General features: G+C 40.9%; 1 protein-coding gene across 1 annotated transcript; it reads right to left on the bottom strand.

Moving 5' to 3' along the window:
* dnah10 (dynein axonemal heavy chain 10) lies at positions 1-27066 on the bottom strand. The gene is made up of 78 exons (XM_040154691.1): positions 26838-27066; positions 24591-24700; positions 24338-24446; positions 24124-24239; positions 23863-23953; positions 23370-23527; positions 22876-23106; positions 22473-22663; positions 22105-22303; positions 21803-21997; positions 21450-21620; positions 20979-21155; positions 20748-20867; positions 20395-20573; positions 20142-20293; positions 19858-20022; positions 19565-19772; positions 19278-19434; positions 18686-19165; positions 18426-18589; positions 18218-18329; positions 18008-18110; positions 17723-17901; positions 17413-17624; positions 17151-17307; positions 16790-17023; positions 16589-16711; positions 16263-16496; positions 15923-16146; positions 15562-15831; positions 15293-15476; positions 15024-15158; positions 14666-14818; positions 14327-14515; positions 13856-14002; positions 13386-13577; positions 13116-13234; positions 12868-13026; positions 12581-12716; positions 12359-12481; positions 12141-12272; positions 11785-12001; positions 11268-11387; positions 10991-11136; positions 10756-10908; positions 10400-10660; positions 10132-10304; positions 9935-10028; positions 9567-9734; positions 9268-9456; positions 8626-8797; positions 8334-8537; positions 8171-8251; positions 7789-7986; positions 7496-7657; positions 7207-7381; positions 6730-6911; positions 6472-6608; positions 6168-6385; positions 5773-5994; positions 5414-5561; positions 4974-5253; positions 4631-4860; positions 4255-4528; positions 4031-4135; positions 3747-3901; positions 3509-3663; positions 3214-3397; positions 2883-3083; positions 2161-2370; positions 1930-2025; positions 1664-1835; positions 1438-1569; positions 1051-1262; positions 783-950; positions 472-652; positions 251-396; positions 1-147 (listed from the first exon to the last, which is right to left on the bottom strand). The coding sequence occupies exons 1-78, from the start codon at positions 27064-27066 to the stop codon at positions 1-3; spliced, it is 13587 nt and encodes a 4528-aa protein (XP_040010625.1).
* Between the last annotated feature and the right edge of the window lie 364 nt (positions 27067-27430).

The following is a 27430-nucleotide window of genomic DNA, read 5'->3' on the forward strand; positions in this document are numbered from 1 at the left end:
TTAGTCGGCATTTAGGCATAAACAGACTCCCTGGAGCACCCAGTGGGAGATGTGCATGGTGGTGAACAGGTCTGCTTCAAACACCAACCCCACACCCATTGCATTCCTCCGCAAGGACGTGGTGTACACTGGTGTCCGCAGTGTATTCTGTGGTACAAAATACATGAAAATACACACGATTTTTAGGAAAAATCATCAAAATAGTGACCTAAAGTATAGTATGGCGGCCTGTAGTGCCTGTGGTCCACACCTGTAATCTGAGGCGGCATGCCTCTATGGGTATGACTTTGAGGATGGGCAGTTCAACAACCAGAACTTTTGGTTTACTCCTCACTAGGCAGCCCTTCTCCATGTCCCAGTCCGCTCCCTCCAGATACAGGCCAGACACAAAACAGCCTGCAGAGAAAAAGACTATAAGTCTTTGTAACTTATCACTGATCATGCTGCAAATGGTAACTGTAATTTCATTACCCTGCCCAGGTTTGTCACTGACTTCTGCCTCACTGCGGTACTGGGTCACTTGTGTGTACAGTGTGGAAAGATCCAGAGGCCAACCATTTTTCCTGCAAGCAGCTTGGACCAGGGCAGTCAGGTAGGACTCTGGGATATGAAGTCCTGATAGCCACATTACCTTTGGCTCTCCCTCATCCACCTGGTGAACACAAGATACACAGTTACATCAAACATGAAAATATATTCTCAACTTGTTTGTTAATTATTCTCTAATTCTACAGAAGGCTACATGTAAGAGGTTATATGAGTACGTGAGTGTTCATCCTCACCCAGTAGTCATATTGTTCATAACGCCTCTTGAAATGGCTCATCCAGTTGCCGAGGGACTTAAGTGTGTCAGGTGCCAACTTCTTCCAAATGGCAGGGATGTGACCATTAAAAAGGGCCCGAGCAACCTCATCCAACTCAGTGCTCATACCCACCTCACCAGCCAAAGCCTATGCGACACAAGACAATTAGAACAAATCCAAACCTGTATGAGTCACAAAGTGGGTTTGTTTTCCAAATATCTTATTGGCGTCTGGGCCTCCTTCTCACCCTCTGCAGCTCAGCCAGAGAGCTCTGCATGCAGACCACTAGTTTGTTGAAACGTTCTAATTCTTGAAGCAGCACCACTGAGGTCGGGGAAATGTCTGTACCAAATTTTTTACGGATCACATCCATGTCGAATAACTTTGGAAGCTTTTTCTGAATGTCCTGGGCCACCTGGCTGATGTAGTCATCCCTACTGATGCTTCCACCCGATTCTCCTGAGGCAAAAGAGAGTGTGTAAAGGCAATAACAGATAACGAATTGGCAGCATGGTTGCAAAGAGAGTAAAATAAACACCCTTCAACAGTATGGAACACCTTGTACTTCCGAAAAATAACAAATATTATTTCTAGGGATGTTCAGTGTGGAGGTGGGAAAGATGCCAACTCATACCTGTCTGAGGCTGCAGGTCTATTAGGTGAGTCCACATGTCCCTAGCTGCCTGCGTGTAGTATCCTATCTCTGCATTAGAATGAAGGCCCAATACCTCTGGTGTGTTTGCCAGTGGCAGGGTCTCAATCTCATCTGTAACACATAACAGGGTAATTGTGTGAGTGGTGACAGAATATTAACTTTTCTTAGAGGAAGAGAATGTAGAGTAGTGAAAATAACAACTGACCAACATATACTGTTTTGGGCCCATTTGGAGGGATCTTGTAATCTACATCCTTGTTGCTGAAGAAGTGGAAGCGCCGAAAGGTGTAAAAGAGGAAGTCTCCAAGGTACTCATCCATGTAGACAGTCAGGATCCTGCGATCAAAGCTATCTATGGCTCGCCCACCATACATCACCTATAAAACAATGTACATACACACTAAACTTACAGGATCAGCTAGAAGGATAATAGATGTACAGTTTATTAAAACACAATGAATTCAGCCTAACCTCCCCAATAAGGTATTTAAGACCTTTCCAGGGAATATTGCTGTCTCCCTGGTTGTGAGCTTTGGTCAGGTAGGTGTTCAGGATCTCCATACACACCTGTTGAGCGCAGTTACATTCTTTACACAACTGAAAAGTGAAATACAACTGATATTATGGCTCTTAAGTAGAGTCTATAAATCTAACTCAATCAGTTATTTCCAACATATTGTAAATGACTCCCGTGCAACTTACAAAGAAATCGGACTCATTGAAGTCGTAGGGGACATTCCAGCCAATCTTGCCGTACTTGCGTCTCTCTTGCACCACAGCATGGAAGAAGGCCAGCACATACACCAGGCTACGGAAGGCAGGGTGTAGGCATTCAGTCAAGGTCTCGTGGGAGATTTTAGAGTACGTGGCTCTCATGTTGAGCTTGAGTCCATTGGGAGGCTCTATCACTACCTGCACACAATGTTAAGTTACATGTAAACACACCGTCCAGTCTTGTGGTCCATGTGGTCTCATATTCAGCCTTAAAACTTACTTTTCTTAGGAAAATAATACATATGTATAAAGATAACACATACACTAAGATGTTCCAATGGTAGTTTCCCTTGTTTCGAGATATTTTTTTTTTTTTACAAATAACTTACAATATATTTAAACAAGACAGGTTAAAGGAGATGACTACACCAGTTTCTAAAAGACAATTTGATATTTATTGGAAGTATGTAACTGTTTCTTCCATGCTCATTGAATGTGTAAAGTTCAAAAAAACAGTGTATCCCCTTGCTGTATGGAAAATGAAAAAGCATGGTGATACACTATTCCCAACATATAAATTAAAAATATCCAATAACAAACCGTCTTGAGAAAATCCAGGTGCCCACTACTGGATCCTAGATAGTTAACCCTGCCATTTACAAACAATCTAAAGACAACACTGCTGAAGGCAAAGAGAAAATATTTTTCACCTTTAGGGACTTTTGCAGTATGCCAATGGGGAAATCCTTAATGGGGTTGGTGGTGACCCACAAGCGGAAGTTTGGATTGGGTTTGGTGATCCTCTCTAAGGACTTCTCCAGTTCCTTTAGCCATTTTACAAGCAGGTGGCAGTTCTGTAGCATCAACCAATGACCACGGGACACTGCTCTCTCCAGCAACTGCAGTGCCACCTTTATCACAGGTAGGGAGGTCAATTACCTTCGGCTTCCTTACTTTTTATTGTTACCTTTTGTGACTACTTAGTGATCCCAATACTTGTTTCACTTGACCAGACTCAAAGCTTAAAGAATTCTTCAGTACCTTCTCTTGGCCTTGGCCCATAGCAAGGAACTTGAACTTATTGCCTCCAAAGCCTGATCTCTCAGCTAGTTTCATGAGGTCACTGGCTGGGTCAGAGCCCGGGCTCAGGATGAAGACAATGGGGGAGGAAGGTGTGCTCTGTTCATAAATTGCATCGAAGCTGATCACAGGAGGCTGTACATATCTGAGCAGTAATACAAGAAAACATGAGGAAACTCAGGGCTTGTATATACACACACACACGCACACACACAAACACATTTAACTGCATTTAATGGAACAGAAAAAGTCTCACTTCTCGCCCATGGTGATAGTGACGTAGTCAGTCACAGCTCTGTAGACTCTATCAACACGGAAGCAGCGCAGCAACAGCAGCTTTTGAAAGGCTGACAAGTGCTCCTCATATTTCATGGGGAATGGAGCCTGTTGTGGTCCATCTAAGTCATACCACTGAGGTAAAAAAGAATGAGGGTTAAACTCTCAACTTATTAAGTAAAATGCCTATAGCGAATCCTGTCACTGTGGTCACTTACAGACTTCCAGTCAGTGGAATTCTTTTCCACGTCATCAGGCAGAGAACCAAACTGCTCAGGAAAGAGCTCTGCGAGTTTCACTATGTCTTCCCAGCCCTGGTCTGGAAGCCAGTCACAAGGCTTTTTGCGCTTGCTCTTTTCCAGGGATAGATTACCTTCACACATGTGGTGGAAAAATATACAATTTTCATTGAACATTGTGTGCATTTTCAATTGTGTGTATTTGTGATCACTTAAATATACTTGAACATTTTAGAGGAGTTCAACTTCTCTGGATATCTCACCCTTGATGAAGAACTCCAACTCTTCCTGAGGTGCTCCCCCCTCTGCCTGCTCAATTTTGATGGTCATGTTAAAGGAAAAGAGCAGCTTGTCTCTCTCAAACAGACCTAGGGATAGGCAGTCAGTTCAGGTTATAAAATCTATAAAATAATCATAAATACTGTGCTTTATTGTAAGAAACTGACCCTTTTCCATGCATTCTATTATTCAGCATCAATTATTTTACCTGTGCAGCCATAGTTATAAACACTGTAAGTTAGAGTGTTCATGATGTTCTTCAATCTTTTGGGCAGAACCGAGTCTGGCAGAGATTTGCGCAGTGAAAAGTTAAAGACTTCCAGGTAGGAGGCTAGAGAGTACTGGTACATGCTGTTCACCAGAGCCATTTCTGTTAGTACAAAGAACAGAATAGCACCGCGTTTTGCAACAGGTCGGTAGCCGTCTCTGAGTTTATCAATGTCCACAGATGTCTTCTCAGCCAACTTTAGTTTCTCAAATACCTGATGATCACAACATCAAACAAGAAAAAACTGGGATTAATGACGTCAGTGAGATTGGTTTTCTTCCATGAGTTCACTGATGCTTGCTGTAGCCAGACTGACCTCACTGGCTTTTGACTTTGTTTCCTCCAATGTGTGAACCAGCTCTGTGTTATCCAACATGTTGCCTGTAGATGTGGCCAGCTCTCTTAGCAGGGAGTCACCGAGGTTCTTCAGCAGCTTCTTATTGTTGCTTGTCTCTTGGATCAAACGGTCACGCTGCTCCTCCAGCTCCTTCTTCTCAAAGCCCATGATAAAACTCAGCAGCTGGTCCTCCAGGCCCTTCAGGGTCACTACATGAAGCACAGATACAAAGAATGGACAAACACAGACAGACAAAGGATTTAGTACATGCTGTTCAAATGTTATACACAAAGACTCTGGTTGCCATGCCAAAGGATCTTACCAGTATAGTTAATGACCATGGCTTTTCCAAACACTGATGGGGAATATTTGGGGTTAGCCAGTTTGGTGTTGAGATACAGTTTAAAGTTGGGATCATAGTCCACCTCCTTGTCACCCAGCATGATGACCTGTCTTCCCTCTGCTCCTTTTACATTCTTCTCCAGGACATTATCAATCACAGGGTCGATGTACTCATCCACATCTTGGAAAAGGAATGGGAAACCGTATTTAATGGCCATCTCTAGCTGCTTCAGGAAGTCTGGATCATTGAAAGATGAGATCTGGGGAAAAAGGGATGATCAGAGTGTCAGGAGCACATGTCCTTACTCTTTCCAAAGTGCTGACTCTGAGGCTGTCAGCAGTGGGAACCTGTCTAAAGCAGTCCTTCTGGGACTTGGAAGGGGAATAACATAACTTGTATGAGCATGAAATGTTTTTTACCTTGAGGTTATTGTTTTCTTCCTTCTTCTTAATCCAGTTGAGGGCTTGCTGTTGTGGGTCAATACACATGGGAAATCGGCTCCCTCTGGTTGTGAGTATCCCATTCTGCACTGAAAGCTCATCTGGAGGCAAGCCCTCTGATCCCCATCTACAGCATCATACAGGTTTTATTTGACAACTACTTAACAACGCAGTCCCTTTAGTCAGAGTCGAGTAAAGCCAAAATAAAGAGAAATCCACCTATTTGCAATAAGCACCTGCCCACAACGCATAATTCTTTTCATTTGATAGGACAAATTCATATTGCATATTGTCCCCTCAAGTTTCAAAATCTGTTGAGAGCACACACTCCTTCTCACCTGCTGATTTCTACTTCATCAGTAAGAAGGCTTTCCACTTTGAAAGGCTGGCCCGAGGGGATGCCTCTCTCTTGCACATCCTTAACCCATACTTGGTATACCATTTCATTCCTGAAGTCCCAGCTGAAGGCCCCTTCATAGCTCAGGAAAGCAGCAGAGATCAGACAGTCACCCAAGAGACGTACGCGTCTCTGCTTCAACTCCTCCAAATCTTGTGTCCACCTGAGTGCGGATAGTTGAAAAGTTTGAGTAGTAAAGAGGGATAGGTGGAGTTGCAAAGGGATGAAGAAAATTAGATTAAAATGAAGCAAATAAGCAACCCTAAGCAGCAGGGTTGGTTAGGCTCATAGTGGCAAGTGTTCTGACTCTATGTGTTGTGTCTCTTACAGCCTCACCGTTCATTCTCAGAGCTCAGGCCTGAGATTAGTTTGTCAGCAGCTATCAGCCTCCTCTCCATGAGCTCAGCCTCCTCCTGTAGCAGCTGTTTCTCCTCCATTGCACTTTGGTACTTCTTTCCAAGAGCCTGCAGCTCTTTTTGGATATTGCTAAGCTCACTCTGAATGTGTTCCAGCTCCTGCTTACTCTGAAAGAAGTTCTTCTCTAGACGTGTCACCTAAAAAAACATTGGAAATATAGCTGTTTAATCTGTGTTCCTCTTATAGCGCATGATGTAATAGCACTTTCAAAACTTTACAATACCTTCTCTCTCTTGGGTTTTATCTCCCTGGCAACCTCACAGTAACCCATGATAGCCTCCACAAACTTGAGCATTCCTGAGCCAGCTTTACTGATGGCTTGCATCTCTTCAAAGCTCGTCTGGAGATTCTTCAGGAAGCCTAGCCAGGTGAAATGGCAAAGAAAACAACTGAGGAATACTTGACAAACGCAAATGTATACACTACATGGGTATTATTATTTGGAATTTTTATGGGAGGTTTCCATTGATCACTGACTTACCTTTGACAGTCCTGATCTGGTTGATATTTATGGAATCACAGTCCATCTCCATCAGCGAGCGCAGGAAGTTAGCCTCTGACATCATCCCCTTGGCTGACTGCCAATTGATTTCCTTGTAGCCACGCAGTACCAAGATACACTCACAAACCACCTGCACCTGTTTCGGTGGCTTGGCAAAGGATCTGCAAAACGCACCATCATAAAGGCAGAGAGAAAGAGGGGATAGATTAACAGATGGTGTAAATTTGTTTTTCTGTCACTGATACAAGATGTGCTCAATTAGAAATTCTAGAATATTAATCAGCCCCCTATACAACATGTTTTGGGTTATCATCTATTTTCTTTACTGAGGTTCAGTTTGGGTGTGTGAATTTGGGTGAATTACAGACGTCACTGTTTATCTATTCATTCATCCTCATTGCTAGCTTTTTCAACTACAGAATGAAAATGAGGCTCTGAGTAAGGAGGAGAGTGTACCGGATCTCTGTGACATCCGATTTTTCTAGGTCTTGCAGTGCGTTGCGGGCTGCCTCTAATGCTGGCAGAGCCTCAGCCAGGGAACTTTCAGCTTCTTTTTTCTCAACAGCGATCACTTTGTTCTGTTCCTCAATCTCTTTGGCTTTGTCTTCTGCCAGCGTCTTCTTCTCCTCAGCTAGAAGGAAAATTTATTGATAAGTGGTTTGTAACAGCTGTGTTCACTTTCGAAAGCCTTTAGTACACTGTGTTAATTATAGCCCTAAACTAATAGATGCAGTTACTCACTGACCTACAGTTGTGTTTGTGGAGATTTCATCCAGCAGGGCTTCACAAGCCGTGGACTTTTCAGCGAGGACCACCTTCTGCTCTGCTAGCTTGACATTCAGCTCAGCCAGCTGTTCACTAGCCTCCTTCAGTTTATCCAAACCTCCCTCTAGACGCTTGCACTGAGCTGGATTGGGAGAGAGCAAGTTAACAAAACAAAGTCTCTCAAATCATCATATACATGTTAATGCACAGCCATATGGTACCAGCCTAACACTTCCCACAGAGATACCAAATTTATATGTTCCATCTTCTCACCCAGGATATACTGGTCCTTTTCCTCCAAGAGGTTAGAATAGGTGTTAATGAAATCCAAGTAGTTCTTTGGAGTAACATAGTTACTACGTCTGAGTTTCTGCTGGAATAGCTTGCTGTAGTCACCCACAGAGTTATGGACCATGCATACATGAGCTATCACTTCTGCAGAGTGTACCTCAGGAATCATTGGACTTTCCCCTGTAAAAAGAAAGTATAAACAAAACTTTGGGAATTTCTTGAAAAGAAAAATCTGTTTTTAGGGATAATACTCCTGCTGTAGGTCTGATCACAACTAAATAACGTAAAGATAGTCTTTAAATGGATATTTGAAAACAAACTTTTCCATAACAAATGCAAGATCGAAATGTGTGTAATTACACACCGAGGAAAGACTGAGCCACTGCAAGTAACGCCTGTGGAGGCCATGGCAGATACCAGTCTATCACAGTGTTGTTCATCAGTCCTGAGGAAAAAAGTACACACAGTTGGTAAAATAAAATCTGAAATTATATTACAATCAAGTGCAGCCTGACACCGTATTTCACCTGGGAAGTTCCTGCAGCGTGTCCTCAGGGTGTCTCCCACTGGAGACATGCCTAAAACAATGTGTAGATTGTTGGTGCTCTTGTTGACAAAGTACTGCCACACACTTTCTTTAGAAGGACCTGCTCCCATCTTTAGAGCCTCATCGCGAAGCTGGTTGAGAACTGACTCCTTCTCATCATCAGGGAACAATGCAGGAACAATGCCTATTGAGAGCATGATCAGAGTACTACAGTTGCAGCTTTTAAGAAAGACAAATGTACTGTGAGCAAAGAAGTTAGAGTGATATCCAACCTGAAGTGAGCATGTTGTTAATGAGTTCCAAGAAGCCTTCCTCAGCAACGTGGGCATCAGTAAAGAGGAACACCGTCTTCTTATTTTCAATGCCAAGCTTCAAGTACAGTGTTTTCAGGTCTTCACGGAAGTTTGACTCGCTGTATCCTCTGCTTAGTGTTATCTCAAACACCTGGGAAAAGCACATTCCATTAATAATTGCATGTGATTTCTTTGCAAATATAGATTAATGCTGCTTAACCCCTCAAATCCTAATTTTCCCTTTCTGTTTCTCTCTTTTAGCAGCTTTAGGGTTAGACGACTGCTATTTCCACATTGTTCCAAAGCGTCACTGAAGCTATGATTGTACTGAGACAAATTTTTAAAACTAAGATGCTAAATTCTTATGGCAGTGAATGGAAATACTCTAAATGTCTTGTGTCTTTTGTACATTTTCCCCCATTGCTTGACATGAAACATTTGATGTAACGTCTTCGCCACTTCAAGACTTTAATAAAAAGTTTATTTGCTCTGCCATAAGCATAACTGTACCATTTATAACATTTACTTTTTTCAAACTGTAAGTCCAAAGAAAGGAAAATTTTAAATTAGTTCATCATTACAAATCCTAAGCCCTTTATCACACCCTTCACTTGTTACAACCTCACAGCCGGCAGCGAAGGCAGCGAGCTTGGTGAGGGACTGCTTGCCAGAGCCCCCCACACCGACGAGCAGTGCATGTCCACGATCAATGCGGATAATGCGGTGCACCCGTGTCAGATGTTCCAGAGCGTCATCAAACAGTACTAGTTTCATCCTCGACTTGTTCTCATTGTATTCCTCTAGAATTTCCTGCAGAGTGCAAAAACACAAAGGTCTTTCAGTATAGTTAAAGACAAAATATGGGAGTTAATAATTGTAACAACTGTCAAAAACTATTTTCCTATTACAATTGACAATACCTGAAACAGGGCTTTTGAAGCATCATAGTCCTGTATGTCCTCATAGACCCTTTGTTCAGTCTCACTTAGGGCTGTCCTGTAGTCTCCAAATAGTATTGGGTCTCTCATGACTGCCTCCATGTCTGACTTGAAATGCTGTTCAGTCAGGTTCTTTATGTGGCCTTGCACCTGATGGCAAAAACATACATTGGGTACATGTGAAAACTGAAATACAAAACTGCTAAACTATTTAGTATGCAGTAGATTTTAAGCCTACAATTACAGCTGGAGGAACAGTTACACATATTGTATTGGTCCCTGCAGTCAATACAAAGAAGAATCTACAGTAAATATCTACTAATATTATTTTTATTATTATTTATTATTACCAAGGCTTTGTCAGTTTCATCAATGAGTCTGTCATGGAAGATTCTCAGGCACTCATTTCTCCAGACTCGCACAAATTGGGTGACAGTCAGAAACCTGTTTGAGAGAAATCATGTAAAGCAAAGGCATTTAGAAATATAAACCTCTAACAGTAAAGTCTCTGTTTCTCTGTTAATAGAGTGTACGTGTTAGATCAGACCTGTCAGGTTTGGTGAGGGTCAGTCCATTGTAGACTCTTGACAGGTCCCTCAGGTTGAAGATGTAGTGGAACTTGGAGGGAGTGGGTGGCATATCTTTGATGATGTTGTTGTACAGTTCCAGTGTGCAGAAGGTGACTTTATCACAAACCTTCTGTATGGCATCCTCAAATGGCTAAAATATTTGATCAAGTTTATTAGATTTGAGTGGTTAGATTTAATGACTGAGATCCTGATATTTATTGATTTATGTAGGAAAGAGATGCTCACTTTGGTGTGGCCTTTGATAATGGAAGCATAGATAAGGTGGAGTGACTCCACTGCAGGGAAGGGGATGCTGAAGACGCTGAAGAGCGAGATGAAGCGGGGATCCACCTCGTTCCTCCCACCTCCTGCCTTTCCCATGGCAGCAATAAAGCCAAGGTCCTTTAGAATTTTGTAGTTAAGCTCTTTCCCTCTGTCATATATGCCTCCTCGGTCCAATAACAACTTCAGAAGTGCAATAGGCTGTTGTGTGCCATAATTATCCACCTGGACGAGCATATAGTATATTATAATAATGTCAAACGTGCGAGCACTGTCATTCACTACAGTTAAGGAGATGGCTGAGAGCTTGGAGCAGGTACCTTTGGCATATTCATGTCATCCATAAAGACCAGCAGTCTCTTCCCCATAGGAGGCCCATAGGTCTCTTTGGTCCTTTTCTCCACACTGGCTTCCAGGTTGCTCTGCAGGTCCATTGAAGTTGTTCTAGATGAGAAGTTGATGATCAGAGTAATCTAGAAACAGAAGGGAAGAAATTTAAAGAAATTATACTCAAATGACATAACGCTGGACAACATTGCTAGATAGTTAACACACCCGTGTATCTGCATTGAGGTTCTTGAGGAAGTTATGAATGGTGGCAGTCTTGGAAGTGCCAGACTCTCCAACCAGAAGCACTGGCCTCTTCGTCTTCACCATCTGTTCCAGGATCCAGCTGGCTCTCGTGGTGTCAGTAGTTGGCACTAAATCAAAGATGGAGGATGAAGAAATCAAAGTGGAGGAAGGAGCTTGGGAGGGCCACGACATATCAAATCCCTATACATGTATGAAGAACACACAATTTTTCCTGACAGCTCATAGAACTGATCTTTACCTAGGATATCAGCAAACTTCATTTCAGGGTTGTGGATATATTTGGTGACCAAGGAACTCCAGGGAACCCACTTCTCCTGTGTGCCATCAAAATGGAAATCATACAGAGTGGGCAAGTATCCTGTATGGATGCAGACATTTTGCTATCAGTAATAAGATAGAAAAGTGATACAATAAAATGCATTTGCACATATTCAGGTGGAGAATAAAAATGTCAAAATGTTTTAAAAAAAAGTTTGTTTTCATCATGATATTTATTAATTCAACTTAAAACCATGAAGCAGTCCTACTCATTGATTTTCAACAGTGACAGCTAAGATGGACAAACAACTTTTTTTTAATAATCTCATATTATATATAATAGTATTGTGTACTGGAGCGTCATATCTCCCAACCCTGTTCTGTAGTATACAACATGAAATGTTCCCACAATCAAACTGTACCTAAAAGCGTGCATTAAAAATATATAATTTTGATAGTGAATGCTAATACAAATTCTACAAATTCTTGCTTTTTACCTGGGATCTCACCAGGTCCAGCCAGGGCGTTCTCATCATGCACTGTGGTTAAGCAGGAAAGCCTTCTGATGAACTCATCAAACTTGATCCTGTCACTCTCCAGCAATGTGGCCCCTAGTGAGCAGTACAGAGCTTCCAGGAAGTAACACTCCAGGACTTGAGCACTGCTGCTCGCACTTTCAAGCAGTGCATCCAGTGTCAAGCACAGCTGAGTCACCTGAACATACCACCAACACATGTGCAATTAATGCAAGTAGTCTGAAGATGGGACAATACTGATCTTCATTCAATTCTTCATGCATAAATATGACAACACGGGTACTGGGGTACATGTGAGATGGATGAAATTAACCTACCATGTTTAGATCTGTCTGAGGGACAACAGTCTTCAGTTTCTGGCCCTGTTTTCCATCAATAATACCATCCATAATCATGTCAATAGAGCTGGGCACATATTTCTCAAACAGTTTGTTGAGCACTTCTTGTTCCTAGCAAAAAAAAAGATTATGTCGAGATATTATAAAATTATAAGCCAGTACAATTATTACATAGTTTATATGTTTTTTTCCCATACCCTGTCAGGTCTGTTGGTCACCCATCTCTGCCAGTATGGGGTGTATCGCAGGTTTTTGGGGTCAACAAAAACCATCCCACAGCGGGAAACAGTAGCAGGGGAAGCATACTGCAGATCTCCAACCTGTAATGGTGAAGTTTTCTTATAATATGCCCTGAAAGTTGCTTTGTAGAAAAGTGTAGGGAGAGGTATTCTGACAGCAATCTTGAAATTCAGACAAACCTCGAACAACAGGGCACAGTGACTCTGTAAACGGATCCGTTCCCCATTGGCTAGAGTGAGGAGCTTGTTGTCATCCATCACTGAGTTCATATTTTCAACCCAGAGAGCATCCACATCCCCATCAAACAAGATGTACCTGTGAGTCAAAGTTAATGTCTTTATTTTGTATTTCACAAGAATTATTTCTTCTTTTCTCAATGTTTGAATGAATGAATGGCATCATTGGCATATTGTACATCTGATTGATTGATCAAATGTCTCCTTTAAGTCTTTTTTTTTTTTTTAACCTTCGCTCTTTTTTGTCAGTAGGCTTGTTGATGTCACGGAAGATGTTGGATAAGATCCCATCAGACCAGTCTCGAGTGTCAGGGTCCAGAACACCGTAAAGTTCGATGACACTCATGGCTTTAGGGTTCAGGGGATACATCTTGGTTTGCAATCCCAATCTGATAATTAGATAAAATAAAGGTTACAATTGTCCACACAAAAGATCAGGAAGGTGGTGTAAAGTTAGGTGATGTAAACTGACACTGACTTGGTCTGAGCTTGACATAATGTGCTGATGACAACTGATTTCCCTCCACCTGTTGGGCCCACAACCATGGTAGTGTGCCTGGTCATCATTGTCTCATACATCTGCACCACTTTATCCACCTGAAACCAAAGACAGCATAAAGAATAGGGTATATCAACATCTATCCGCTCGTATGCTGAAACTAAATCTTGCCACTGAAACTCAACAGTCCTTAATTTGCGTAAGCAAGCCTGAATAAGAAGAAACAAATCTAAGACCCAAATGAGACACCTGGTTAGGCAGTATGATATATTTGTTTTCTTCCAGGATCTGTTCCACAGCATCATTGAAGTTGGGATAGCGAACACGAGGGCAGTCTAGTCCAGGGAAAAGGTCTGAGATCAGCCTGAGGAACAGAGGCACGTCCTCAAACACAAACTTTGGCAGGTTCATGTCCCTGAGGGCACGCATCAACACCACATCCTGTGGAGAGTAAAAGATGTAAATAACAGCAAATAAATGACAAAAGACTACAAAGCATTAACAAATGGTGGACACTACCTGAATCTTTGTCATAAAATCTCATCTAAAACATGCACTCGAAGCAAATTCCCCAAATTTTCCCAACAGCAATCAAGCTTCAGTCTATACCTGTGGGATCACAAATATCTCCCTAGTTCCAAATTGAATTTAAGCCAAAAGGAGAAGTTTTCTATTCACTAAATGAAAATGAAAGATGAAAAATGTTCTTTGGCCTCTACCTCACTGAGGTCTGGTGAGCCTCTCTTCAGCTCTCCTGCCATCACTAGGACAGACTTCAGAGCTCGCAGGCCAAAGTCATAATGAGACTGTTTGGACAGCTGTTCACGAGCCAGCTTGTACAGTACTGTCATCTTCTTTGCCAGCACCTGAATTGAACAAAAATGAAGAGATAAAATCCCTAGTATGAAATGTATATGTGTAGATAAGCAGCAAGCCGTTTTTAGTGTAGAGTGACAGATTTAGCCATGTTGATATGAAAAATTGTATTTTCATGCTTAAGAATAGCAAAGAATTTTCAAAGTAATCCATTATATATTATCCTTGCTTTTCTGAATTACCTGAGAACACTAATATAAATCTTGTAAATTATAGTAATATTGTATATACATGGTTTATTATACATAACTAGGGATAAGAGCAGCAGCTAAATAGTAACAATGTCATTTGTGTTTTGTGTGTGTCTCCGTCACCTTGGCCATTAGGAAGCCCTCAGAGAAAAGCATGATCTCACAAATCTGCTGCAGATCAGGCACAATGACCACAACAGGCCTGAAGAGGGCTTTGACTGATTCTGGCAGCTCTGTGCGTCCTGCATAACCCGGGTTCATGGTGATGAAAATCCCCATTCGGCTGTCTAAGTTGATCTCTTGCCCTTCAAACTGATGTGCATAGTAAGAAGGAGGTGGTTTATGGGGAATAAAGGTCAACAAATGAAATAACCTTTAATCTCTAATGTTTGAATTTACATAAAATCTGGAATAATTTTTGATGTATTCATTACTGGTTCTGCATAACTACAACAGACTCACATGAAACCTTTTGAGGTGCAGAATGAGAGCATTGCGGATGGTCTGGATTTGGGAGGAGATAACTGACAACACTGAGGCATCAATACGATTGAACTCATCAAAGCAGCCCCAGGCTCCACACTGGGCAAGGCCAGAGAAGATCTTACCCATGGCCTGCAAACAAGGAGAGAGGGGTTCAAGGAAAAAAAATGCAGACAAAGTGTGGTTAATGCATGTGTATGTTCATGCACATGCCCGGAAGTGAATGTACTGTTCTGTGTTCTGTGACCTTTTTTTGAGGAAAACATCACAGAACATGTTAAATGTACTAAGACTGTATTTTCAGAAGCTGCTAGCTCCTCAAGCGCAAGCTTCTTACCATGTAGTCCATGCCCTCACCACAGTTCGTAACCACACAGAGGAGGCCTAAAGCCTTGGCAAGGTCTTTGATGGACTCTGTCTTTCCTGTACCAGCCGGTCCAGCAGGAGCTCCACCCAGGTACATGGAAAGGGCCTGCATCACAAATACAAACCCAGATTCACAGACAACGTGTTGTCAAAACAAGCTGCCACAACAATTTACATGTTTCTGCTTGGGGGTTTTTATTCATTTGTTTTGTTTATACAAATGTGCAAAGCTTCTCAGACCTTGGTGAGGGTGAGGTAGATCCGGTCTGTCAGTGGGGTTATAACCAACCGACCATTCAACCCCATGTATTCGTATCCGTAAGAGAAAGAAGCACTGCACTGATGCACAAATAGGTTGTCGTGTTCCCGGACCCAGTAGAATCTCAGTTGGCTTTCCCACTCAAACTCTTGTGCGTCCATTATACTGGAAAGAGATTTTTTTTTTCATTAAGTGTATCTTCAAACACAATGTACAATGAATAAAGATAAAAAGGCTGGCAAAGGCTTACCTGTTTAGAACAAAGTTGTCTACAATGTCTCTTGCATGGACATCAATGATAAGCACAGTGTTGATCTTTCGTCTGTCATTTTTCTTCATAGGTTGTGTAATGCGTGTTACCAGCTCATCAATCTGCTGGTACACTTTCTTAGCATAGTTCTTCAACGCATGCTTCTCTCCTTTCTTCACATTTTTAAAGACATCTTCTACTTCCCAGGTCCACCACACTTGATTGGCAGCCAGCACCACCATGCCCTGGTACAGCAACATCCAATCCACCCTGAGAAACATGGGAATGACAAATTTACTGCAGCTTGTACACACAGACACCGGCAAAATTGCTCACATCTACACCATCAGTCTACACACACCTACTCCTATCTTCACAGTAGCGGAAGATTGCTTCCTTTGTGATGAGTCTATTAGTCCTCCTCATCTCTAGCAGTACTCCCGTCATCCACTCCTCAACTCTGCCCTCCACTGGTATGGGCTTCCTTAGCTCCATCACCTCACCCTCAGCAGACACCATAGCTCCAGCTACTGTCTCCCCACTGCTTTCCACATCAAACCTCAGAGATGCTATGTTGTCATACATCTTGTGAAACAAAGAAAAGAAAAAAATCAAGAAAAGTGTTTCACACACATGGAAAGCATTATTCCTCCCTACTTTGAAGAAGTATATGAGTATGTGAAGTATCATAAGGCTGATACCTTGATCATGTGCTCCTGGACACAGGCAGGGTCATTGCTTCCCAGAATGCTGAGCAGTTCATCATCAGAAATGAAAAAGAAGCGAGGAAACGCGTTCCGCTTAGAGTCCAGGTAGTCATTAAGACTCTTCTGGCACCTTTCCAGACCATTGCTCAGGCCCTGCAGGTCTGTTAACCGGTTGGGAACCAGGCAGCACCGCTTAATGTTTGGGCCCTTCACTGTGTCAGTCATTATCTACACAAGAAATTAAGGAAATTATATTATTTTGAGATTTGCAGTAACAGAGTAGCTTCCTTTCATCAGGCTAATATTATGGCAACACTCACTTCTTTAAACTTTTTGTCAATGTTATCAAATTTCTTGGCTTCCTCAGGTAACTGCGAGCGAATGTCTCCACCAAAAAATATACTCTCCAGGTACATCCATTTTCGTTGTACCAGAAGCCATACCTGTGTAAGAAATATTTTTCAGAAAGGATGTTACGGATCAGCTAAAGTGTGATGAGAGATTTGGTTGCTCTCACTGACCTCTATGGTCTCACTAATAAGGGACAGGTCTTTTTCCCATTGTTGTATGGTGCCAAGGAAGGGTCCAACAAAACGGCTGCCTGCCATGCTCTGTAAGTTCATGGCATCATTGTCCACATTCAGCAGGATCTCATCCACTGCACCCAGAATAGAACCACGTTCCTCGGTCCCTTTAAAATAGTTCTGCACACTGAACTTCATGTTCTCCCAGGTCTCCACCATCTCCTTCACTGCCTGGAGGCACACATACAAACACCCACACATAGATAACATGTTTTGTAAGTTTTTATGATTTCACCGATAAACTGATAAAATGATTCCTAACTCTAGTTTGAGATCATTCACAAAGACGGATGCTTGCCTTCTCAATACTGAGCTCTTTTACAGCAGAGGTGACAATTTCACCTATAACATTTGCATATTTGTGCAACTCCATAGCAAACATGTTCTCAAGAGTGAAGCTGTCAGGGTTCATCTCAAAGCTAGTGCCGGTCCTTTCCATCAGTTCCATCCAGTGTCTGCAGCCCAAAATAATAAAATAAAAACATACGTTTTTACATCCTGGTCTAAATATAAATTTTATACTCTATTATTAACTGGCATTTTGTTTTCTGAAGACTGACCTGTCTCTGAGGGCCTCATTCTTCAGGTCCAGCAGAAGAGGCAGAGACTCTCTGAACTCCTTCATGCGTCCTTCTAGAAAGAAGGCCACAGGCAGCGCCTGCACATCTTTGGGCAGCTGCCTCAAGCTTTTGATGAAATCCTCAACACCCTCCTGTAGCAGTTGGATGTTCAAATCCACCCACAAGGTTTGAGACCACTCTGTCTTTGCGTCCTAGAAAATTTAGGGACAAACATTAAATACTTGAAAAACCATGTTGATCAGAATTGTGTCCCAATTGAAAATTTTAACTGACAGCCACCACATCACACCTTCTGAGCTTTATATACATCATATATTTGTCTCAAGCCCTTCATATCCTTCAGCATGCTGATAACCTCTGGGTACACACTGACTGGTAGGTCCAACAGCTTCTCAGCATTAGCTAGCTCCTGCCGTCCTGACACTATATTGGCAAGGTCTGCCTCATATGTTCCCATAATGGTCAGTCCTGCAAAGAAAACAAAAGAGAGGCAGTGGTTCCCCCACTACGTTTCAAGATTTAAAAGCATTTATTATTCTTCTGGATATAACAAGTAAAGGCAGGGTTCAAGTACCTTTCTCCAAATCATCTCCCACAGCTCCAGGACCATGCATGTTGAAGCTTTCAGCAAAGACAGATAACTCCATCTTAAACTCTTCAATCTTCTCCTTTGTAATCTTTGGATGTATTGGAGGGAGAATAGGAAGAGAACTGTAAATGTAAATCTCTAAAAAACGTACTTTTAATTTCTGTTTAAGCAGACTGAGTAGGTTTGATGTCTTACCTGAGTAAATGATTTCTTGACATCTGTCAATCCTCGATCCACTTGTCTGGATTCTGTAAACAGGTCACTCCACATCTGGCCAATACTGGCCACGAGCTCCAGTTCGTCCTCTCTAACCTATGCATAGAATATAGAGCACAAGAATTTCAACAAGGGAAACAATAAAAACTTATGCTTTCAAGGGACAGTAATTTAACATTAAACACACGGTACCTCCACTTTGTACATGGCCATTGTTCTGTATCTTTCCTTGATATCAGTGAATCTCAGCTCCACATCTAGAGACATGTCCCTGATGTCTGAGATGGTACCAAGGACAGACTTCAGGTCTTCAAAAGTGTCCGGGCTCTGTTTCAGCTTCGTAGAGAGTTGCTTTTGTATAAAATAATCAAGGAAAATCACATATAAAAATCAAAAAATATTTACCATAAAAACATGAGGCACACACTGTGTAGCATGATTCAGTACCATGAGTTCATCTCTCAGGTTGAAGAGATCCTCTTTGGCAGGCTTGTTGAGCAGGCTACCCAGTGAACTAATCCAGGACTCAGCAGTGTCATGCACTGTGTGAGCCAGAGGCTCAAGGTTTAGATGGATGATGTGCTCATTCTTAAACAGGGGCTCCAGCATCACCTCCTGATTGATACGAGCAAGGAACTGCAGTTTATCATCATACATGACACAGGATGGTTTTCTTGCAGCAAACTTTTCATTGACAATGGTTTTGTTCTTTTCCCAAAGAGCCCGATAGCGTTTCCAGTGGTTAAGGTAACGATCCAGAGAGAGTAGCACTTCCTGGATGTTCTGGGACACTGTCATGGCACTTTCATTTATCTGAGGATGCTGCCATATGTCACTGTAGAAGCTAAATGTCACCAGTTCGTCTTCACCACCCACACGTTGTGGAGGGCACTCAATGCAGGTCCCACGCATCCAGCGCACAAATTGCTGAAACACAAAATTTGGCCAGAATTAAGTCAAACTGTCAGTGTTAAAGTGTTACAAATAATATTTAAAAAAAAAAAAGCGGGGATACATAAGAGAATCACGATGAACCCACCTTTGTGCTCTCTACACAGTCTCTGATACACTGCATGATCAGCCAGTAGATCTCATTGCTTTGGGGCTGCAACACAATCTTAGGGGCAGACAGGATGGCATCGATCTGGAAAAGCGCAGTACTTCCCATCAGTGCCACACTGAAGGCCTGAATGCTCCTAAATGTAAAGGTCAACAAGAGGGATGTTACAATGGTTAAGACAGATATTGTACTGCATCTCAAAGGAGCAGTGATTAATACTGCTCACAAAATAGATAACTTCAAAAACATTAACATCATGTAATTACCTCAGCACCATCTTTATGAGGGAATCTAGCACCTTGTGTTCCCAGTACATGTAATAACCTGCCATACATTTGGCTTTGCCACTGCTGGTTTCCATGATCAAATGTTCTGTTTTAGTGATGACAGGTCCAATGTCGGCATACTTCCTACTCAGCAAATTCACAGTTTTAACTCGCTGTCGCTCAATGTGTTCACAGAACTCCTTGACACCTTGGAATAAAAACATTCAATTAAATCAATGAAAATAAGTTTGAATTATTATATCTAATAAATAATATCCTTTTATTGGTTCTACCTGGTAAGTCATTTGATTTATCTGTGACTGGAAATTTCACTAAGTTGGCCATCACCATGGATTGCAACTTGGAATCAATATCCCTCTCATTCTTTTGAATCTGACTGACAACTGACTCAAATTTAGAGACAGCCTGCATGCCTCTGTTGATGAAGTCGGGAATACCTAAAATCAAATACCACATATTATCTGATTTCATTTTTACAGACAATATTAATTTCATCAGATCACAAGCATGCATAAATGAAATTACACAGACATTTCCGCCTCTGTGTGCACCATACCTAAGGAATTCCAGTTGAGTCTTTTGCATCCAAAATGCATCTCTTTTTGGACTGTTTTGATTTGTTTAGCCAGCATAATGAACTTTGCCTCACTCAGGCTGTCCATTATAGAGTGGTAGCAGTTAACAAGGTTGTTCAGATCATCAACATACCTAAGACCAAGGATGAAACAGGTCAGGCAAGAGATTACATTAATCAGTGGTTTTGCTGTTTGGTATAAACTCTGCATGCAGTTACTGGTGAGCATCATTACCTGATGAGTTTATGCTCCTGTAGAGTAACATTTTGAGCCAGATAAGGCACAGAGCAGCCCAGTGCCACAAGGTTGTGTGTCTCAGAAATGATTTCCCTGATCTCTGGAGCGAAGTTCACAAGGTATCGCACATTCCTCTGTAGGCTGCTTTCAGTTGGTGGGACATCTTTAGAGACAGCCTGAAAATGAGAACAATCAAAACAAAGGCAGGGAATTTGAGAGAAAAAGAAGAGAATGAGAATAGTTACCGTATAAGTATTTTTGCAAAACACTGAGTAACAGTTATAAGTAAGTAAATAGTGAGAGATAAATACCAGTTCTGCCTGGATTTGGTTTTCAGTGGTAATCATGACCAGAATGGGTTTTTTCATTAGCAATGGCAAGTTGCATTCTGTCTCAGCCACCCAGTGGGCATACTTCCTCTCCTCATAGTCCCTGATCTGCATGGCCATTTCCACATACTTGTTCTTGGCCTGAGCAGAATGCAGCAAAGGTCACATAAAGGGTTTCAATGACATTTTGGTGTCTAAACAGTCGAATATTTATAATGACCTATACAGCTGTGCAACAATGAAATGACTCACCATATTGCTCTGCTCACTCTCAAGCATTTCTGGCACTTCCAGGAAGGGAAGGATGGTATGCTTGATGCGGTGGAGAAGAGATCGAACCCATCTGACGGATCCTGCCACAGGAGGCTCATTCTTATGTAGCGGCGGTTTATCCTTCTTTGCCTCAAAGATTTCATTTATGCTGTCAACCTACAACAAAGACAAAAATACTTAGGCATTCTACAAAAGTGCTTGTGGCAGACCATGTTCATTCTATTCAAAATTATAATGATAAAGTATATTTTTGACTTGTATTTTAGTAAATGGAAGCAGCGTTCAACGAACTTCCACGTCTTATATGGATTAATAAGATTAACCTCGATGTATCCTCTCAACAGAAGCTTTGTAATGATTTGATATTATCACATACTTTGATAGTAATTCAAATTAGACTGCAAAGTCAAATATCAACCAGCACATTTTCTTGATTTCACAGTGCACTACCTCTCTGCAATACTGAGCCAGGATGTCATTAAACTTTCTCATCAAATGGTTATTGATAGCCTCTCTGGAGCGGATGTGTTTGAATTTCAGGAGCATGTCAAAGGCAACAGCTGAAGAGCGCAGTGTCTTAAAAGACAGATCAATGAAGATGATGGCCTCTCCCTCAATAGCCTGAGCAAATACATGTAAAAAATGAATCAGCTTGATGATTGCGGTACAGAACACAGAAAATTATGCAATTTTATTGGTGTGAACTGACAAGTACATTGACACTACTATGCTTAATTAAACAGTTATTTTTATCAAGAACTCACATTTTCACAACATTTGCATTTGCGATGTCCTGAACTCACCTGAACTGTAGTGCTGAAGTCTTGCATGATCATTTTCCAACTGCTCATCTTACAGATGTTGAAAGGATTAAAACTGACCTCCTCAATAGGCAAAACCAGACTATCCACTCTGCACAGCACTTCATCAATGCATTTTGGGTCACCAGTCACACCTTTTAGCTCTGGGCCAAAGATGTTATAGAACTCCTCCAAAATCTGCACAAAAGAAATCCGGGAGAACTCTCTCAGAGCTGCTTTTAATACATTCACATGTTCATTTATTGTGTGAGAGGTCAGTATTTATGAAGTGTATGTACAGTGACCTGCAAAACATTGTACAGATCCTGGCAGATGGTAGCCATGTACTCAGTCCTCTCAAACAGTCTCTTGCGGTCAAATTCCCAGCGTGGATCCCTTCCTGATTCTTCAATTTCAGCGCGCACCTCAAAGTAGGATGACTTCCACTGGTCCAGAACCTGTTTAGCAGCATGCACCTTGGATTTTGCCACTTCCCTCTTCTCTCTTTCCAGGGCAAAGCACATTGTTAAATTATACTCAAACTACAAAAAAACCTACTTATATAAAGGATTCTGACCGACTTATGAACAATTATGACATTATAAAATACAGTTATAAACTTGATCTAAGATCTGAACCTCCAAATTTAAAATTTAGATGTATCCATACGTACTTGAATAACGTGTGGACATCAATGACTTGAGTTACACGTTCACACAGCTGCCAGGCAATACGCTCCATTAGATGGACCATACGTTCATTTGTGTTATAGTGGCAAGAGATTATCCACACAATTTGCAGGCTATCCATCAGAGGAGGGATGGTCTCCAGGATGACATCAAAATTTGCTCCAGTAGCCAGATTCTACAACAGACAATGGTAACTTTGAAAGAACTGAAAGTGAGAATAGCAGAACAATCAAAAAATATATTATGTATATTAAAATTATTCTTGGCAAGTATGTATTATATAACTACCAACTCTTGGTAGTTACACTGTTCATTGTTGACTGAGAACAGAGTAAGTCAATGTAAAGAACATTTGGCAATAGTGCATTTATCAAAAGTGCAGCTCACCATGAAGTGTCTTTCCAGTGTTCTGAGGAAGCGTAAATTATCATCTGACTCCACATAATATTTAATAAGTTCAGCAACTGTTCCTTCCAGGGTCTGAACAATGCCTGCATCTGCTTTGGTCATCACCTCCAAGATCTTCTTTACCACAGGCTGTTTGAGCTGCTCACACAGAGCTCTCAGGATGGATGTGCGTTCCTGCCAAAAAGCTATCTCGGCCATAGGGCCAGGTGCCTGGAGGAAAATGGAAAGTGAATGTTTCACATTGGTAGAGGGATATCACCGTGTATGTTTTATGCTTTCTGCTACCTAATAATTTAATTTCGAGCTGACAGGGATTTAATCCTGTTGGTAATCGTTCCAAAATTTCAAGCAGCAACTATGCATGTGAATGCTGGGCTTCACCACAGGCCCTTCAGCTGAAGTATACGTTCCTTAACTTCAATACCACCAAGTCTGCCTGTGTTGAAACTCAGAATACAGGCAGAGTCACAAACCTGTGGCTTTTTGTTTTGTTGCTCCTCAATAAAAATGGTTATCTGAGTCTGCCAGTTCATCACACACTGCTCCAACTTCTCTACCGTCTCTGGATCAGAAAGCAGAACATCCACCTCCAGCTCCAGGTCTATCTCAGGGATCTGCAGCGTACTCTCATCTGCGACAAAGAGAGTGATCTTTAGATTTTACTGTTTATTATGAAATGGGATTAAATGAGTATTAAAAAAAAGTAGGAGCAGTATATTTGAGGCTTGCCCTTTATTCTGCAGGCTTCAATAACAGTTTTACTTATTTTTTGATAGTCCAATACTGATAAATTCATGAAATTAAAAATAACAAGCCCTCGGTCTATTACATAAAACAAACCTTGTATCTGAAGGTGTTGGAGAGTTGTGTTGACCACTCCCAAAAACTTGTGTGTCCTGTGGAGCAACTCATCACGAATCATGACTTGCTTACTTAACTTCGCTGAACTCTCCTTTTCACCCTCACCACTGGTCTCCTCCTGAGAAGAATACGCCCCGCTTTGATAACCTGCACCAGTTATCTTCATCCGGTGGACAGTAAGCAAGGGTATGTACACCTGAGGAGAAACACAGTGGAAATATGCATCCTGTACTAATTATTCAAAAAAATCAGAAATTGTTTGAAATACATGGTTGATGTTTACAGCTTTTCTGATGTTGTGCCTTAAGTTTTTGTCTAACTGATAGTAGTTGTGCTTGGTTGTTTGTGAATTGTTTTATATTTTACATTGGCAAGTTTGTTCTGCAGCACAAGAAGAGGGTCTCCACTATGCATGCCAATGTCAAATTGCCTGGGCATCAGGATATTGGCTTCATTCATGTCCAGTGGTTCAACGATGGTCTCTATTTAAAACACACAAATAATCTATCGGTTAATCCTTTTTATATGCTGTAGAAGCTTGAACATACTTCATTGTGATGATACTGAACTGTCTTCTCACCCTTTGTGTTCCTGAGAAAGTAGAAGACACGGGATTTCAAAAATCTCTCTGGGTATTTGTTTACTGCTACATGAAGCTCAATGTGATAGACCACTTTAACCTCAATCATCTGAAAAGACAACCCCAGAAATGGGTTAAAGATTTGTATCATCTCTATCCGCTCCATTGCGAATACACTGATAGATGATTTCAAACACAGTCACAATGTGAAAGACATTAATACAAGAGGGTATGAATTAAAGTTTGATCTCACATGGCTGGGACTTTCTTCATTTGTCTCCTCTGAGCTTGAGGTTATCTCTGTGCCACTTTGGGTCCAAGACTTCTTGTTAAGATCTGAAGAGTCTATGTCTTTCCTCCTTTCTGAGGTTATAAAGGTTTTAGTTAGATATAGTCTTATTATTCAAATGTTAACAAAATTAAAAATACAGTGCTAAAACCTTGGCAAAACATTTAAGCAATTAATACATGATAATTAATACATAATTTATAATTTTTGTTACACTATGTAAATTATTTAATTTTTGATTTGTTAATTGCTTTATCGGGTTATTCTGTGCATGCTAATACAAACAAAATTTTAGGTAAATACAATTTTAAGGTATAAACTTTGTTGAGTTAACTTACTGTTCTACTGTTCAGTTTGTCTTTGTCATTCTGTTCATTTAACGTGAGGGGTATCCGGGAACAGATAAAGAGGACGGCTGTTTTTTTTTTTGGTAAAGTTTCAAGGCAGTTTTACTTTCTACAACAAACACATGCTTTAGCTTCAGACTGAAAGATCAGTGGGGAGATAACATTAGGATGGCGTATGGTAATAGTAACTCTGCTGGTGTAGCTATATTGAAAGGATACTTTCAGGGAAAAGTGCTAAAAAAATATTATTCATGATTCTGGAAGATGGATTCTTTAAATTATTGAATTTATGGATTATTTTTTTGTTTTGGGTAACATATAAGGTTATAATAATAGCCATAGAAACACAATCCTTTTCAAAGAATTTGGAGAAGAAATTTGTGTCTTATTGAATACCTTCTTGAATACTAAACTAATATTAGGAGGGGACTGGAATTGTTTCAATAATCCCACAAACAACTGTCACCCACAAAGATCTTTAAGAGGCACATATGGAGAATTTAATAATTTATGCCTGCATGTAAATTGTTGTGATATATGGAGGCTTGAAAATCTGCATCAAATCCAGTTCACCTGGAACAGCTTTATCTAAGAGATCTAGGATTGACTTTTGACTCATATTGAACAAGTTAATAGACTGAGTAAAATAAGCCAAAACAGAACCATCAGTATTTACTGATCACAAGATTATTTCTTTAATATTGCATACAAGGAACCTGTCGGTTAAATGTAATTCAAATTACTGTAAAAACTGTGTGTTAAATAATACACGTTTGTGTAAAAAACTTTTCAAAGAAAAAGCCATAGAAATCATTAATGGAAATTAGAGGAAAGCTCAAGAAGAAAAACTATATGGCAAACACCAGGAATATACAAAATTTCAGATTCGTAACGTGACGATTAAAAGGGGAAAGGAATTGGCTAAAGAAAAAAGACTTATACAAGACAGATTTCTTAGGGATATAATTTCTATTTGTGAAAATAACAAGCTCTCTTAAACTGATATCAAAAATTTAACTGCATTACAATCTTGAGTTGAATATTTATCAAAATTTGGCATGGGATGCGTTATCCAAGCTAGATGGAAGTCAATGGAACACGGTGAAAGGAACACAAAATAATTTCATAATCTAGATAAAAGAAATACCAGTTTTAATAATATACATAAATGTATGATTGATGCACAGATCTCTGAAGCCCCCCAAAGAATATCTAACTTTGTGAAAGAATTTTATAAAAAACTTTACTCTGACCAAAATAGCAGTCATAGCTCATCTTGGGGTTTTTTTCTTCTATAAAGAAATGAGGCACGAGGTATTGGGAAAACTCAAAAAGAAGCTTGTGATCAAGCTTTGTCCCTAGAAGAACTGAAAAAGAACAGTAGTAAACTGAAAGATAATTCCCCAGGTAACGATGGTCTTACAGGCAAATATTATAAGGTACTTCAAGGTCATATTTCTGAATTTTTACTGTATGTTGTTAGGGGGGCTATACAACTTTGTAAGCTTCCCTCAACTATGTGCCAAGGTTTAATTAAATGATAACACAAACACAAAAGGATCGGTTACTGCTTGATAACTGGAGACCCATAACTTTAATTGATAACGATGCAAAATTATTGGCTCACATCTTTTCAAATTCACCAGTTAAAGAATGAAATGAAACCTCACTTTGAAGCGCTAAAAGCTGACAAATCAGAAAGCGGTCATCTACAATGCCTTGAAAATGTTTCATTGAAGTACGTATGTAGCCCTTTTCTTGTTACTAGCTTTATTCCTCATGTTTCTGTATCCTCTTATGATCACAGAGTAAAAGATGTTTGACAAAAAGAGAGAAAACCAGTGCTACACCTTAGCCAACTTACCGCCTGGAATTTCAACTTCGACTTCCTCCTCTCTTACAGTTTTGAAAAACAGAAGACATGAAGGTGAGTCTTCCTCAGAGACATCGTTCAAATACCGGATAATTTTCTCCTCCTCTTCTCCATCCTCCCGGCTCAGTAGTTCGTCAAAACAGGTGGGACAGTCCGACAAATTGAAACCGGCAGATACCCGCTGTCTAACCCACTCCACTCTTAAATCGTCGTGGACCATTTTTTAACTACTTTCTGGCTAACACGTCGCCATTTGTACCGTTGTCCAAATTAACTGGCGGTGGTCAGTAGCTTTGCTTAACGGATTCACGTTGCCTCGGCAACCATCAAACGTCGCTTACGGCGTTCTGAACTTTGGGACATTGGTTCCCAGGGTGAGGGCTGGAAGGCAGCTGCCTGACTATCCTACGCACGTACCATTTAACCCGAACACCTTGATGATTTTTTCATAAATAAATCGCAAACCTCGCGTGGTAAAGTAACTTGCATATCAATGTGATATATCAGTCTAAAATTAAGTGTTTTAAATGGCATGATGGCACTGCAGCTGCACGGTATTGACTACCAAGCCAGTCACTCCATCA

This window comes from Xiphias gladius, chromosome 19, assembly GCF_016859285.1.
Source record: "Xiphias gladius isolate SHS-SW01 ecotype Sanya breed wild chromosome 19, ASM1685928v1, whole genome shotgun sequence".
Lineage (NCBI taxonomy): Eukaryota > Metazoa > Chordata > Actinopteri > Istiophoriformes > Xiphiidae > Xiphias > Xiphias gladius.